The 16,956-nt window shown below is 39.7% G+C and overlaps 1 protein-coding gene across 3 annotated transcripts in view; it reads right to left on the bottom strand.

Moving 5' to 3' along the window:
* The window catches only part of LOC124049729 (cadherin-7-like), an 84,795-nt gene extending 68,379 nt beyond the window's left edge, over positions 1 to 16,416 (bottom strand). For 2 of the 3 annotated variants that reach the window (XM_046371685.1, XM_046371686.1), the window contains exons 1-2: positions 16,158 to 16,416; positions 10,741 to 11,304 (exon numbers count right to left, since the gene is read on the bottom strand). In XM_046371685.1, the coding sequence (XP_046227641.1) occupies positions 10,741 to 10,977 (237 nt within the window). In that variant the 5' untranslated portion in view covers positions 10,978 to 11,304; positions 16,158 to 16,416. The remainder of the gene's footprint in view (positions 1 to 10,740; positions 11,305 to 16,157) is intronic. The other variant, XM_046371683.1, reaches the window with a different exon arrangement.
* Between the last annotated feature and the right edge of the window lie 540 nt (positions 16,417 to 16,956).

Raw genomic sequence — 16,956 nt, forward strand, 5'->3', positions numbered from 1 at the left:
GCTTTGTTGTACACACAGTTGATTTATATTATATCATATTTTGTATTGTATTTCCTCTGTTTGTTGTAGGATGTTTAAGAATAGCAAAAAAGAGAAAGAAATCATGGTTTGGGTTAAAAACATTCCTTTCCACACAGGAAACAAACCCTAATCCCCTGTGTGAAAACTCAGTGTTCGGCCATTCCATCATGACATCTCTGCCAGTCTTGCTAATCTAATTTGCATATTGAGATCTGATCAAATTGCAGGCAAAAATCATAAAAAGATTTTTTTTATTATTCATACTAGGTGTTAGTGCAAAAGCTGGCGGTTCAGATGTCATTTTCCAGATCATATGTTAATATCTGGCACAAAAAATGGGCTCTTGTTATCCAAGAGACACGCAGTGAATATATTATTTACCAGAAAACACGATTCAACCTGCTCCGATGAAAAATTACATTTTCCAGCAGCACATGATAGATAGTGCAGGCTCATCATTAGGCAAGAATAAAAGCTTGAATCAAAAGCTGAAATTTTATATTCTCTGATGCAATTAGCGACTATATGCAATTACATACAAAAAAGACTGGAATGAATTCAACACAATGACTCAAACACGTAAAACAAAGATAGAAATTGTCATTAACACACATCCCTGCACTGCAACCAAGTGCGTTATTTCTTCTTCTATCTGTGGCCATTCTAAACAGAAAAACAAAGTACATATAATCTCTGTGTTCCTCTGCTGCCAAGTGTATTTTTTACACAATGAATCGGTGACAGTATCTTGGGCAGGAACCAACATGGTCTGCAAATGATAAAATACACCTCCAAGAGCAAAGGTGCAGAGGCAATATTGTGAATCACCAACATTAGTCCGATGACTGGCTCATACAGCACCTTAATTGGCTCGTGTTACTATGCACAGATTCTTCTCCACAGAGCAATGAGCCGTTGCATATGACATTGCTATTCAGTTCACAAAGCATTAGCTGAAACCACGACACAAATTTTCATACTAAAGATTTGATCATATTATAAAGGAATACTTCCAAACTGTGACATGACTTGATATAAATTTTTTGAAGCTGCTACATGATTTTGTTTGCTACACTCTGCATGATACGTACAAATGAACATTAGCGATATGATTACCTTCAGTGCGGTTCAAAGTGAGGTTTGTGTGTGTTTGTAAAGCTTTCAGAGTAGATGCCAAGTAAGAAAGCTGTAGTAGAAAGGCTATACTAAGAGCTTTTTCCAGTACATGTAGGTCATTTCTCCTCCCTGTGGAAATATAGCCTGTTTTAGGATTAGGGGCTATGATTCATTATGACTGAATTTAATTACAGCGAAAGGTGGCCAATGCATCCCCGGTTTTAGCATATTAGGGTCCTTCATCCATTGGATGGTAAATGTCTAGAGGAGGGTGTGGGGGTTGGGTTCGATAAAAAGTGTGTGTTTGAATGGAGGGGATGGTGGTAGAAAGAGTCAGGTTACTTTAGCAGAGCTGCAATTTGAACGCCTTTACATGAACACACACACACAAAAGCAGATTAGTGAGAGTAATCAGGTTAAGGTGAGAAAGTTGGATAACTCATTTATGTATTTCCCCTCTTCCATTTCCAAAAAAATGCCTGATATCAAAGTAAACCATCAGTACACTATTGCAAACAAAAAAGCGCATATGAATTACTATTAAGACTTTCTACCACACATGCCAAATCACACATGATATTTTTTTACAGGAATTAATTAGCCAGGAGGAGATTCTGTAATACCATGATTCCCAACCTTTTGTGACTAATGTACCTTCATATCTCTCTTAAATAAACAAATATTTTTTAAAAATAATTATTTATGACAGAACATCAACACAATGACTCTCATTAGCCTCAACTGTACTTTGTGTTTAGTGATAATTTGCAAATGTCAGCGTGTTAAAGATGTGACATGGTGACAATGGTATGCTTCTCCCGCAAAACATCAACATGTTGTTACTGGGTACATTTTAGCATGTTGACGAGCATCTGAGCATTTAGCTCAAAGCATCGTGTGCCTGATGGAGCGAGAACATGGCTGCACACCGTAGACTGTATAAAATATGGACACAGTCTCTCTGGCATCACCCACATGTTTATGAAGAGCTAATGTGAAGCTCAGGGTGGTGGCCCCAGCTGGCAGTGCATGGCTCCGCCTAAGTCCCGGCTAATCCAAAAAAGGACAAAGAGCTTTTTGCACAGAACTTTTATGTTCAGGATATTTTGGGTTCATTTTTATACAGTGGGAGGAAATGAAGATGCGTCATCCCTCTTTATATATGTCCATGGTACAGCCTTAGAGAGCAGCTAGCACGGCTGTAGACTTTTATTATTTCAGTGGATTTGCAAAAACACGGAGCGGCAGAAGGTGATTTTGACCAACAACTGCATCGGGAAGTCTTAGGTTATAACTGTTTCAAGTGGGCATCACATGATTTATCTGCCTGTGTTTATTTTCCTCCTAATTAGAATGTAAGATTACACAATCTGTATGTTTTTCCAGATCATAATTTCAGTGCATATTGTCCAATTAGCTGAGCTTCTCTACAGTATTTCAGTGTTCCCCCTGGTTCCAGTCTAGGTACCCCCTGGGTGCACAGGAACACCTGGTTTGGAGACATTAGTATAGTGTGTTCTGTAAGTGGTACTTTCCAACATGAGTAAGAACTCCAAGAAACCCATATAAGGTTATACTCTGCCACATAATTGTGTTTCACCTTCCCAAATCTAGCACTGCTAACAAAATTATTCTTCCTCCGTTAGCATGAAAAAGGAAACCACTTTTCTCACTTAGATGGGTGTTTCTGAAATTAGACTACTGCTGAAAGTGGGGAATAATCTGATTACTATGGAGCCTCGATGTTTGTTAAATCAGTGGAGGTTTGATAGACTTTAAATTCAGGGTCCCTTAAGTAATGGAGGGTAATATATAATGAATCAATCTCAAAACACACTTGACTCAAAGAGCAAATCTCTGAAGGTATCTGTAGCAAAGGAAAAATAATAGAGATGAGGGAACTCAACAACTCTCTACTTTGAAGAAACATTTGCAATGTTTCTTGTCTGGTATGAAAACCAGTTCCAGAAAACTGAGATCAAACTGCTTTCATTTCAAACAGATATCCGTGTGAGATGTAATTAGTCAGCCCATGAAAAACTAGTGCCACTCTATAGCGCTTCATTATATTTTGAGAATCATCAGACTCTGCATACAGATGTCTGCCAAGCATCTTTCTCCTCTCATGTCTTTTTCCTGCTTTTTAACTAACTACACATATTTTTTTAGATTTTCCCAAAGGCTAATGGTCTCTTCTTTAAATCACAAAAACTTCTACAAGGAACAAGTGTTAACCACAGTTAATCACCTTTATAATACATGAACTGCAATGCTTACATTACTCATTGAAATAGAAAAGAATGCCTGATACCAAACAGTCTCTAGGCCACCTGTTATCCACTTTGTAGAGGAAAAATAGCGAGATCTAAAAACTTAACTTTTGTGTATATTCACAGTACGTCTATTCACTCAGCACAGGCTGAGGACTCTCTTGAATTATTCAAGATCAGACCTGTTGGGGATGTCGAAAAATTCAATACATCAGCACTTCAGGAAACTTCAGCACCACACTCAAAAAGAAAAAACCAAAAAAAAAGACATAAAAGAGGATACAGACAGAAAACATTAAATAAAATACACAACAACTTCAAACTGCCTCACAATTCTCCCTGCCTACAATATTCCTTAATATTTCATTAAGTTACAATATTGTTCACTATAAGAAAGAGTATTTATCTTACACAGTACATCCCAGTGACAAAATGATATACCTCTGTCTTTACCAAGCCATCAGAAGACCACCATAAATTTACTGAATGTAGCCGTGGGGTGAGACAAGGGGAGAGTGTGTAAATCCAAGCTCTAAATAATAACTTAAATTCGACAAAAAGAAAAACAGTTTCTATAACCAGGGCCGACATATGAGAAGTAAATCCCAGCACCAAACCAAAACCATCTGTCTGACTTTGACTTCCTTTCTTAGTAAACATGTTGTAAACAAAGAATGCCATATTTAAAACATCCCTCCTTTTCTAGAGAACAACGTTTTAATATGACAGATTCTTCAAATTTAGGGAGAATTTGATGGATGTAAACGTTTATAGTAAGGGTGGGGCTATTTACACTATTATCAGTCTCATAAAGTATAAAAGCTCCACCGAGCAGTGGATGATCTGGCCTTAAAACAAATATCACAATCTAGATTCTACAGCTTCTCCATTTGCAAAACCAAGGTGTTTATTTTGGCCATGCAAATTATCATGCTGTCTGATTATGTAAAAACCTTTTCATCAGACCTGTTCTTAACTTTTTTTAGGTTGGCTTGCAGCTGCTTAAAGCCAAAAAATATTTTGCAATTATTTTGACTGGAATAACCAGACAAATTATAATTTTGTGAGATTTTGTTCCCTAGACAGAGTCAGATGGTCTCGCTCTGTTGCCAGTTTTTATGCTAAGTTAAGCTAACTGGCTGCTAGCTTTAACTTCGTTTAACAGACATACAGCAGAGTGGTATTGATCTTACAAATGACTGCATTTTGCTGCTTTTGTTTGTTTGATTGTCAAATCATCTCATTTTGGTACCTTTAAGTTTTCTTTGGTGATGTTAAGGGTACAAAAAAATGATGGTAAAATGCAGCACACACGTTTTGCACATATTTGAACATACAATAGTTTCTGCTAAAATACAATGATTCTACAGCCTTTGTATGATTATTTGCTTCTTCAGTGTCTGGCGACTCTGATACTGTTTTGTCAGTCGCATTAGATGGGGGTGAGTGTCAACTTAAAATTTTACCACAGTGTATTTCGTTTCAGATATCATTTGGATGTTGAAGGGTAGATTGCAGCCTCTGTTGTTACTTGTTATTGTTCCTGAATAAATTTCACTTCACCCTGTCTTGACTCCTTCCTGAAATCCCTCTGGACTAAAGTATCTCTAAAAATTGCCCTGCTGATGTTGACACCAGCTTCATCCCAGTACTGTATGTGAGAAAGAAGTGTAAACATTGTTCCTTTTCTGTCCTTTCCCCTACCCCACTGATAACTACCCTCTAGTCTGGCTTTGATTCCCTGGCTCAGATAAAGGCTTTCCTACCATCCCAGAGGCCCCCAGGATGCCTCATGAGCTCCCCCCTCTGTGAGCTCCTGTCCCTGGATACCGTGTGTATGATGTCCCCCCTGTCAGCTTGAATCACCCTCCTCTCCAGCTCAACATGCTGCTCTCACCACTCCCCAGCTGCGCCGATGTGTTTGCGGCACCAGCGAGTGTGAGAAGATGCTATTGAGACTGACCTTTGCAGCAGCGCCCTGTGCTCTATGATTCTAACCCATTTGACAGTGAACGTCTAATAGAATGCTAATGAAGTAGTTTGCATAGTAACATGCTATGTTGGCTCCAGTGTAATTATCCGTGGGACTATCCCTGATGCCCACAATGCATGTTGTTTGATTATTAAAATGAATGACTGTCATGCACAACGACAGGTTCTTGCTGCCAGGTCAGAAATTACTCATGATGCATGCTCATGAAAATGTCCAATAATTGTTGTAATAAATATGAACAAACAAATAAATTAAAAAAGTCCTGTTCTTTATGTTGCACTGTTTGAGACAAGTCATTTCCCTTCTTGAGCCTCAGTCTCAGAAGACTTGACAGCGAGCTATAAGTGATTCTTCCATCAAGAGATGTTTTCCATTTTCTGGCTGGGTCCTTCTATTTATTTTGGAAGAAATCCTTTTGTGAGTGTAGCAGGAGTCCTGGCTAATGCCAACAGAATGCAGCCTGAATTATAAGGTGAAATAGGTCCATCCATTACTCTGATGGTTAGTCAGGCTGCCAATTTTTAAGACATCTTCGTTAAAAAGGTTTTGAAAAAAAAAAGAAAAGAAAACCTTTTCAAAACTCGACTTTGATAACACGCTGTAATATCTGTTATGTGAAATGCAAACCTGGCCAGGGCAACCCATCTAACCTGAGGAAACCTTTGGCCACAAACTAAATTTATCTCTCAAAGTGGACTCGCCACGCTCACACAATAGTCCTCTGTTTTTATCTGTTTTGGATGACATTAGATGAGTATTTTTACCAGCGTTAGTCACATTCAGACACTGACTGAATCAGAAAATCCTTACCAACATGTCAGTATTATGCTGAAACAGTACATTAGTATGTTTGAAATCTTAGTATGAATAAATACTACATAAACTGCATTCTATTTAGGAATAAATAAGTACTGATGTAGTGACAATAACAACATAACAGACAGATGATGCTTGTGTTTCTTCTTCTCCTTTGGATAAGGCAAACTAGAAGCTGTAAGGGCACACTGCCTTTTACAGCTATTTATATATTTTTCATTTTTCATTTTGGTCAAGTTATTCAGGTTGAACAAAGTGCACAGAGTAAAAACTGTTTCTCCAGCTGCTCATTTTTTGAACAGTTTCCTCCTTTAAAGTAATACAATTTTTACAAGGTTCTGGGTCATTTGTCTTTTTTTTTTACAAATGAAAAGAGAGAGTAAAGTACTGAAAAGGTAGCATCGGGCACCGGTACTGAATTCCAGATACCAGTACAAAGACTGAATGGAGGAAAGCTGGTGCTTTTACAAAGTTCTAAACAGAGGAGTCAATTTGTCTCTCTACATGAGAAAAAAGGCAGGCCTGCGAGCATCGCTTATTCAGCAGAAGCTGCAGATTGGTACATTTCAATGCTTGCAAATATTTGGTTACATGAATATTCTGCAGAAAATGTTAATCACATCATGTTTACCAGTAAGTGTTTGTTAAGTGGATGAGTTGCTCCGGCTTTCTCGCTTGTTCAAATATGTGCGTCACCAATTTGCGGCAGAGGCTGTGCAGTTTAAGGTTCTTTAATATATGTTTCCACTGGCTTGATGTGACTGCAGCTGATTCCAGGCCAGTACACTTACCCGAGGCAGAGTGCCAAGGCATAATGAGACATTTGGTTGTGAAATTCAGAATCTGACAGAATGCATTAAAGCCAAGCATACTGCAGATGAAAAGGGAGCAGCCAGGCCAAAGTGATGACTTCCAATTTCCTACCAACTATATCATATTTCTCTTTTTTTCCAGCCAAACAAATCACCAAATTGTGCAGCGATTGCACCATTGTTTGGACACAAATTCCTATTGTTTGTCATATTAGATACACTAACTGGTCACGTCATGCTGGTGTTTTTGCCTGTCACCTGCTGGAAATTTTAGAGCTGAGTATGAGAAACAAGCTTTGGTTTAGATGCTTTTTTTTTTTTTTTTGCAGAAGTTGCATAAAGAATTTATTTCTAGTAAGGTCATTTTCTTGACATGGCAGGACTTTCCATGTCACTCACACTGAGTCACAAGGTCAGGATGTCCTGCCCAGGCTTTTTACTGTATGTCCTTGTGATACCAAACAAACACACACTGTGACAACTATGATCTTATGATGAAACAAGTAATGTGACAGCTTCTCAGGCTCCCAGGCAGCCTGCTGTGCCCGGGGGGGAGTAAATGAATAAGATTTTTGATATTTCTGAAATGCTTAGATTGAGCTCGGGCAGGAGGTCAGATGTAAAGATGGAGCTCGTCTGACTTTTCATACGCCTGCTGCTGTGTTGTCTCCGCCCTTGACTGTTAGTTCTAAAGCACCACCGTAAGTGCACGAATGCCAAACGAAACAGAAGATCAATCAATACTTACATGGGGATAAATAAAAAGACTACCTGTTGGAAAAAGGGTTTGCAAATGAGTTTGTGTATATTCCAGGTGGATAAGCAGATCTCTACACATCTATGAATAAGTAATCAGCCTGTTCACATCCTGTGGGATTTACTAACAAGAAAAGCAATCAGACACAAACACGTGCAAAAGTCTACCGTGCCGGCCTCTTCTCCTTAACTTTCAAATGGGCAGCACAGGAAAAGAATACATGCGAATCAGAGAACAGATATCCCCAAGCAAAAAATACTTTCCCCACTAGTCGGATATAGAAGATATCTGGAGACACACAGATCAGACGAAACATTGTTTTAAGATAACGTGGATGCTTGGACAAGAAATGACCTTTAACTGAACTCTAGCAGTGTCACAAATAGGCTCATTCTGATTTAGATGCTTTCCTCCAACATCCCTCTGGCAAAAACAGAGAGGAGAACAATAGAACAGTCAAATGTATCCTAATTCCAGCTGGAGACGCTAATCCGGTTCAGAGACAGCAAGGAAATGGGCTTGTGAGAGCAGACCCGGCAAATACATGCAGATGAGAATGATTATCCTGCAGATGAGCGGAAAGATGAAAACTAATTTAATAATAAGACCAGAAAATTCTCCAAGATAACGGGGATCTAGAGACCAATCCAAGACCCAGCTGGCCTGCACTGCACACACCAGAGCCATTTTCTGGGCAGGAGCTATCCATTTAAAAAGTAGCGCTGAAAGCTTGGGAGCTCTTTGTGTACACCAAACATTGCATTGTAAAACAACAATTTTACAATACAATTTTGAAAAACTACACTTTTATGGGTGTCAGTTATGTGCAGAAAGTGACAGAGTTGCACATTTCGAGGTACATTTATTTGACAGCTTTGGTAACTTGTTACTTCCAGTTGTAGACTATGACTAAGCATTTTAATTAGCATTCTGTACCTTTTGAAGTACTTGCACATGTATTTTACTCGACTCTTTCAGTTCACTTGTCTTGTATCACTACTTCCCTTTATTTCAGAAGGAAAAAAATCAGTCGATGCACTGGTGGAATAAAACTCTCTGTTGGAAGTTTAATCATCATGATAATAGCAAAGGATGCTGGCCCAGCTGACGTAGCTCTTTTGCGTTCTGGTCGTAGATTTTCACGCTGCTATGTGTTGAACTTGTCTGCATGGGACCGATGCTCACCCAAGCTTAAGAAGCTGCATATGACCATTTTGAATTATCAAGGCAGTCGTGCCTCTGTCACTTTTAAAGGTGGTCACAGTGACGAGTTTCTTGTTAACGGTAAGAACTAGCATTACATTTGACAAAACAGAGTGTGATGCATTAGTAATGTTGTGCAACAACCAACATAACATTATAATTTATGAATAAAGCTGTCTTATATGAGGTTAAGATTAATTTAAATACATCTCAGGCTATTTCAAACACACAACAAGATTACTGACTTTGTGTCTTTGGCCCCCATTAATCGATTGTCTTCTACCCTTTACTTCTCTTCTCTCGTATTTTGACTGTAATTCATTTGCCAAAAAGAGGCTAAACCCATAATAAACCAAGTTTAAGGTGAATTTGTGTGATAATGTTTTTTTTTTGTTTGTTTGTTTTTATCAAATGATCCGTACATACTGTGATAATACCATTATTGTGAATTTGTTTCTCCACACTTGTGGAGTGAAAATCTGATCAGCCTTACTGTAAACACTGTATTAGTGGCTACTGAAGTTTATATCTGCAGGACTGCACCTTAGTTTTGTTTTGTTTTGTTGTGTCAGATTATAACTGACACAATAAATGAAATTAATGAATTTGATTGGTCGCTTGTTGCAGTCAGTTTTAGTATGTGCTCCATGTTGTGTGTGTGTGTTTGTGTGTGGGGTAAAGTTGTGTGATTATTGCTGTTGCTACTTCACTTGTACACCTGAGGGCATAAACTAGTTATCACCATACTCATGTAGCACAGCTAGTGGAATCAGGAGTGGAGGAAGACACAGTTTTTCACAGTGCAAGTGCGTCTGTGCTGGTTTGTGTTTTGCTAATATTTTTTTATTTGTTGCATACTTGTGAGCTTGTTCATTCAGTGCACCCAATTTTTGTAGGTGTTTTTAAATCTCTGTTTAGAAAGTGTCAAATGCATAGGACATAGCAGACCTCATTTCTTTGCACCACGCATTGGAAATAACCTCAAACAGCTCTTTTTTTTTTTTTGGTTTAAACTTGTCCAACTGCTGTAACATATGCAAATGTTTCACAATAAAAGCTCTGTTAAGAAAGTAAATGCTATACACACACACACACACACACACACACAAGTTGAATGTGATCTATAGCAGAAAAACAGTGTTATCGTATCTAACAAATGCATCATTTGTCACTTTGTAGGTGTACCCTCTCATTAACTATGCCACTTGTGTCATTGGGGGAGTTTCATACTTATTTATCTTACAAAACATGCATTACTTTGATCTATCTGCTTGTACCTAGGCTGAACACCTACTCTACAAAGACACATTTGAGTAATATGTACCTTTTCTGGGGAATGATTACAGTGCAAATTACCTTGTCAAGTCATACACCGTCCTCCAAACTAAAACAGCGCACACTTCATCCTAGCTGATATAAAATGCAGAAAACCTTCCTACGCTGTCTGTGTCTTTTCCATTTGTTTAACATTTTATATAGGGCATTGGGAATATGTACAACTCTGTAAAAACACTGCTGTGTCCCAGATTTTGCTGGTCCTTATGGTAAGAGGTTATTGATATGTGTATTACTGTACAGGTGCGCTAAATGTGGTGCCAGAGCTGTAGAAAAAGGGTATGTGAGGATGTGTGAATACGTTTATGATAAAATTTGTTTTAAGCACCAATAGATTTAAAATTGTTGTTTTTCGTGCATGTAACACATCATTAAGCCTTGCTAATGCAGATCCATTAACAGCCACGGACTGCTTACCTTGCCAACATAGAGTGGTTCATTTCCTGTGTACTCCTCCAACACGAAGAACTGGTTCCATACCCAGCTGCGTTTGTGCCTGTGCAGGACCTCCCAGGGGTCTGGATCAGAGTGTGGGGACTTCTCCAGATCCCCAGAGCTGGGATTCAGCCCCCAGCAGCCCCTCTCCCGCAAGGGAAAGAGGAGTGCCAGAAGAGCCAGGGCTCTGCATATGCCTGAGCAACACCACCCCATCATCTGGGCCTCCTCCAAAAACCACTGAGGCCAGAAGAGTAGCAAAAACTAAAAAAAGACAGTAAGGCTGAAATGTCAAAACCCTCAGGGTTTTATCCACACAGTCCTGACCCCGTGTTTCACCAGAAAGCAAGAGCAGTCAGACCCTGCGCATGGGTTGAAAAAGAGTCAAGCCCTGCATTTTGCTGTGTTGTTCTTCTTTTTTCCTGATTGGAGACTAAAAGTGGGGTAATTCCCTCCAATTTGGAGCCAAGGAGTTGACATTAAACCTGGCTAACAGGGGCAGTGGCGACCGGGCAGGCTTCAACACACAGGCTGTGTAATTGGCACCTATCAGAACAGAGAAAGAGAGGGAGAGAGAGAGAAAAAGGGGAGAGACAAAGACATTGAGGAGAGAGGAGAGAAAGTACCGTCAGCAAAATTGCCTCTGTGACCGCAGTCACTTTAGACAGCAAGTAATGTGCTTGCTGATGCAATGATAATGACATTTTTTTCACCAATCATAAAGAAATTGGTCAAAACTGAATTGACAGTAAATATAGGACAGACAATCAACATAACGTCCTTCACATACACATACTCACCTACACACATGTCGAGAACAACTGGGGGGCAGGTCAAAGAGTTAATCAGGTGAAGATGGAGGGGAAAATGACCTGCATTTTTCAATGCACATAAGCGAAGAGATTTTCACAGCAAGTGAAACAACAGTGGCTGCGCGGAATAACAATCAAACCCCCATTCAAGCTGGCTCCCAATTATCTGGGCTTTACCTCACCAAGGTCATTATTTTGTCACATTTTCTTTGTATAAGATCATGGGCGTAATGGTGGCAGGGCTCGCCACTCAACACTAACAAGCCACATGATCTGTGTGGTGAATTCTCATTGCCAAGATTAAAAATAAATTTGAGCTGTCAGCAGCATGATGGCCCGAGCACTCCTGACCTCTACTCTGAGCAGTCTGTTTGCCGGCCTGAGCACATGCAAAGGGATCTGTCTCCCCCGCCGTCGTCATGCAGTGACAGATCCCCCAAGATGCCAGAACATGAAGACTTGTCAAAGTAGGAAGAAAATCATCAGCTCCTGACAGATAACATTCTTCGAGTCACAACACATCCGGGTGGTCACGAGTACTTGAGAAATTACATAACCTTTATTACATTGCTGATATTACCTGTGTAATTTGAGGCATAACAATGACTTTGACTAATTGTTGAAGGAACAGCACTGCACACATGGAGCCAGTGAAGATGTGCAGCAGAGTTCTCTGGGAAATTTCTGCAATATCTTAGTTTGATATTGACTCAGAAATGCCATTTAAACTTCAGGAGGTCCTGAAAGCAAACATTTAAAACACTGAGAGCTTGACCACACGTATCTTTATTTTTTCGCTGACCTCCCTTTCTCTCTCCTCTACTCAGAGTATTGGCAGTGCCCTGGATGAGGAAGGTAATTGCTTTGGCATAAAGTGACCTCTTTCTTCCCACACACAGATTCTCTAGTTCTCATTTTACTTCCTCTCTGCCCCCCCAAGCAAAATACAAACAGCACACCACACATCCTGTGGAAGTGATTTGTTGTACATTGCCACACTAAAGTCATTATGCAGTGCTAATAATTAACACAGAAATAAATCATAACAGTGTGACTGCCACCTCTGCAGACACCTAGATGTTTGTGTGAAGCACCTTCAACACCAGAGAATCAACGTGAGGGAGGTCTCACTTTCAAATGATTTGTTTTTCTCTCTCTCTCTGGTCAAGGTGTAGAAAGCACACAAACCCTTACAAGGCAAAACTTTCCCTAAGAAGCCATAAAGCTATGAAAACATCCATCGTGATCCCTTCACGCTTTTAACATCAAGGGTTGCAACTAATCATTATGTTTATAATTGATTATTTTCACAATTAATCACTTCATTGTTTAGTGTCAAAAACTGGTGAAAACCATGAAAAATGTTCATCAGATTGCTTCTTTAGTCCAACCAACAGCACAAGACCCAAAGGCTCTTCATTTACTGTCATTGTTTGAGAAATTAATAAAATGAATAATCAATTATCATAATAATTGACAACTAATTTTCTTTTAATCAACTAATCAAGTAATCAACTAATTGTGGCAGCTCCAATGCACAGACGCACACAGACACACACACACACACACACACACAAACTCACAGCCTCTGCATGACAATTTAATGGTAGAGGTGGAAAGTGGAGCAGATCTGGCTTCAGGGCAGCGCGAGTTGTGAAGGCAGGTTGCGGTGGTGGTATTGTGGGAGAGAAAATCGGCGCAGGGTCAGTTTGAGCCGAACAGCCAAATTAATGCATCTCACTTTGCTAAACCCTGAACATTAATAGATATGAGAGTCAGATACAGACTTGAGATAACACTAATGTAGTTGTGGGTGCAGCAGTGTGGTCACTATGGCAGATATTGGCTTGTTGAGCTTTGGTGCGGATTTTCTGTCTAGTTGATTGTCCAAATTATTACAACATTCATGCTGCAGAGAAATACATTTTTTTCAATGCATTTGTAGAAGTTAACATGCATAATGTTAAATGTAGTTTAAAATTAACTGCTCTTCTCATAAATAAAGACATGCAAATACAAAGAGAAGGATGTGACAAGGGAGTGTTTTCTCATGACAACTTCTATCTCTTTTTCCTATTGGTGTCAGGAGATTGACAGTAAGCAGAGCGTGACGCAGCGCAGATATGAAAACACTCAACTCCAGCACAATGAAGTGACAATGAAACAGAGAGAAACTTTGGCGGAAACCAGATGAAGGCATCATGTTTGCTGTGATGGATTATCTCACTCAGTGGAAGTTGTGTTTTTCATACTTGTACAACAGTGAAAACCAGGACTGATGTCTGCAAGTATGATGACTGATGTCAAATGGAAAGGAGAAGGACAAACTGAAAAAAACAGAGAAATTGTGCTTTCACTACCAGATATCAAGGCAATTTTTTTACCCTTGTGCCTTAAAGTGCTGGCAATGTTTTGGTGAAATGCTTCAGTTGGTTTCCCAGCCTGAAGAGAAAATCAGACTGCTGCTTTTTTGTTAACATTTAAAAATAGTCAAATATCAGCACAAAATATCATTTTCCAGCTGACTCAGTCTAGCAATACCAGCCTCTCTGGTCAAAGTCCATATGTGAAGCGAAACACACTCATTGTTGGGTGGTGACAAAGTGATGACGCTAAATTAAGTGAAAATGTGAGATAAAGCCATGAATGTAAAGCCTCCCAGTCATCCCCCGGCTCTGTTTCTTTTACACACGGTGTTCTAATCCCATTTGCCAGTCTCACAACAGGATTACCAGAGCACCCGGTAACCAATCACACGCTTCCTCTGATCCATATTCTCCTCAATCGTTGTGTATGTTCAGAGTGTCTTCACTCGTGGGCCAGAAACATAACCCAAACTGCTGAGAACTTATGTTAATTATGGCTTAAGATGTTCTGTAAAGGCTTTTTATGGTGTTGTTTATGTTTATAGCATATTCTACTTCATTTTGAATCATTAGCTGAAGGACCTGCAGCGGGTTTTTGTAATAAAAAAAAGCAGCATGTGAACAGTTTCCATATAAATAAAAAGTATTTGGCACTTCATTGATTTTTCCACGACCTTCCTTCTTTGTATGTCTCTTTCTGGGGAAAATCGGAGCACGGGGTCAGCTTAAGAGCCACAATGAGCCCATAGCTGGCAGGTCTTCAAGGACACTCACAGTATATCCAGACCAGAGTCTAACAGAGTCAGGAGCTTGAACCCAGATACTGCAGTTGAATGGTGGTCTCCCCACTCTTTTGATTTCTGATATAATTACTGATCCACTTTCTGATTCATCTGAATTTATCTTGCATCCTTCACTAGTGGACTTCAATGCACAGCTTGTACATTACCAAAGGCAGAAATTTGCTCTCTAGAGTTGCAGAAGTGTGTTCTCCAAACAGTGGATAATTCATAAGTGAAAAAGCATGAGTTATGACACTGACTTCTATCTTGTGCCAGGAATTCATTCTAATTCATATTCCTGCAATATAATCAAAACTATGTGTTTAATTAAAGTTTTTACTTGAGTATTTTTGGAATCATGCTTTTAAAAAAGTCTTTAAACTGAGACCATAAGACCTTCACATTGACAACCACATAAATACCTCTTCCTGTCCTTGCAGCAATATGATTTAACTTATAAATGCTTCTGATGGGTTGTGGAAAGTAATATATCACACTGCATTTCCTACTATGATTACTATAAGGTTTACAGACAACAGGACACAGTTTAGCATTTTTTGCACAGTCAGAAATCTCATATGTTAATGCATTTTGCCTAAAAAATAAACTTGCACTGCAGCACTCATCTTCATAAGTCGTTTTATTGTCTATTGATCCACACGTAGCCTAATCTGTTTTGGTCCCTAAATAAGTGGAACATTCTGCCAGTTTCTGGCATTTATTCCCACTGCAATCATTTGTTTCATGAATTTCCTCGAAACGTGGATTTACATTAAGCCGAACAGGACAGATCTTTTACTTTAGAATATTCTCAATTCAGAATTTGATGAAGTTACTCTCTTACGCTGCTTACAATTTTGTTCACTTGCGCACAGAAAAAAAAAGCTGGTCGTGCAGCCTGTAATCTCTGACATGGGCTGTTCGCAGTGTAAATCAGCAGGTACCTCTCTGCTCGGCCTTGCGCACGGATGTGACCTGACTGCTTTGACCCTCCTTTTAAGTATCAATCATTGCGCATTAGCTGTCAACACCTGCACAATGCACAAAAAAGTTCGCAGGGCGCACCTGTTCCCAGATCAATAAGAGGCGTTTGTCCATTAAAAAAATAAATAAATAAATAAATAAAAATCTATTGAACATCTCAACAACTTCGGGCATTCAGAGAAATAAAGCAGAAGAGGACAGATGATGTCACCAAATAAACACATGAGAGGGATCGGACAGCACGGAAACGTCGACAGTTAAATCTCTGTGAGCGACCGCCGCAAGAAACCTGTGTCCATGGAATACTAATCACAGAATAAGCGACGGGACAAAAATGGACAGAATACCCAAGCAGACCATAAATTAAATGAGATGCATTGCGGAGATGGAAAAAAAAATCGACACACTATCGCAACTGTCTTCACTGCGCTGTGAGAGCTACTGCAATTACTCACCAAAAGAAGATGGAATAACTTCGCCGCGCAGATGGTGTCTGGTGGTAAAAGTTGTGTTTTTTTCCTCTACGCTCACCACACAGAGGAAATCAGCTTATGTAAAAATGAAGGCTGAAAGTTTTCATGGTAAAATTAGTCCTGATGGCAGAACAGGCTGCTGGAGATCGGGTACTGGATCGCGCGTAAATGCTCTCACCCTTGGCAGGGATGTGGCAAGTCTCATCCCCCTCTCTCTTTCTCTCTCTGTCTCTCTCGCTCTCTCTCTTTCTCCTTCCCTCCCTCCCCCCTTCTGCCCGTATCCTGCGCAGTGCTGCCTCTGTGCAGGGAACCCCAGCTGCAGGGTTTGGGCATGTATCTATCTCTCTTTTACATAGGCAACAGGGGACGCGCAGCAGCGTAGAGTCAGAACATCGGACGAGACAGGAAACGCTCTCATCTGAGCCAAAGCCTCACTGACTGGAGTGGAGAGAGCCTATCGAAATAGTTTGACCAAAATAAGTTGGTGAGAAGGGAGCCAGAGACTCACGCAGCGTTTTGGCAGATAGAAAAAAAGAACCGATTTTCAAACCTGCCAAGTCTCTGGCAGCAGATGGCATGTGTACTGTTAAATGACTGCCTTGCTGGTGAAAAGAAAATCAACACAAAATTCTTGACACCTTCAACCAATGAGGGGACTTTAACACCTCTCCATTAGCTTGAGAATTAATTAAATACTGAAAGTCAGGTGTTAAAATAAGAGACAATTATATTTCTTCTTTCTTCTTTTTGGCAAAAAGTTACATTCCCTTGTTCATATTTG

This window comes from Scatophagus argus, chromosome 18 (assembly GCF_020382885.2).
Source record: "Scatophagus argus isolate fScaArg1 chromosome 18, fScaArg1.pri, whole genome shotgun sequence".
NCBI classification, from domain to species: Eukaryota; Metazoa; Chordata; class Actinopteri; family Scatophagidae; genus Scatophagus; species Scatophagus argus.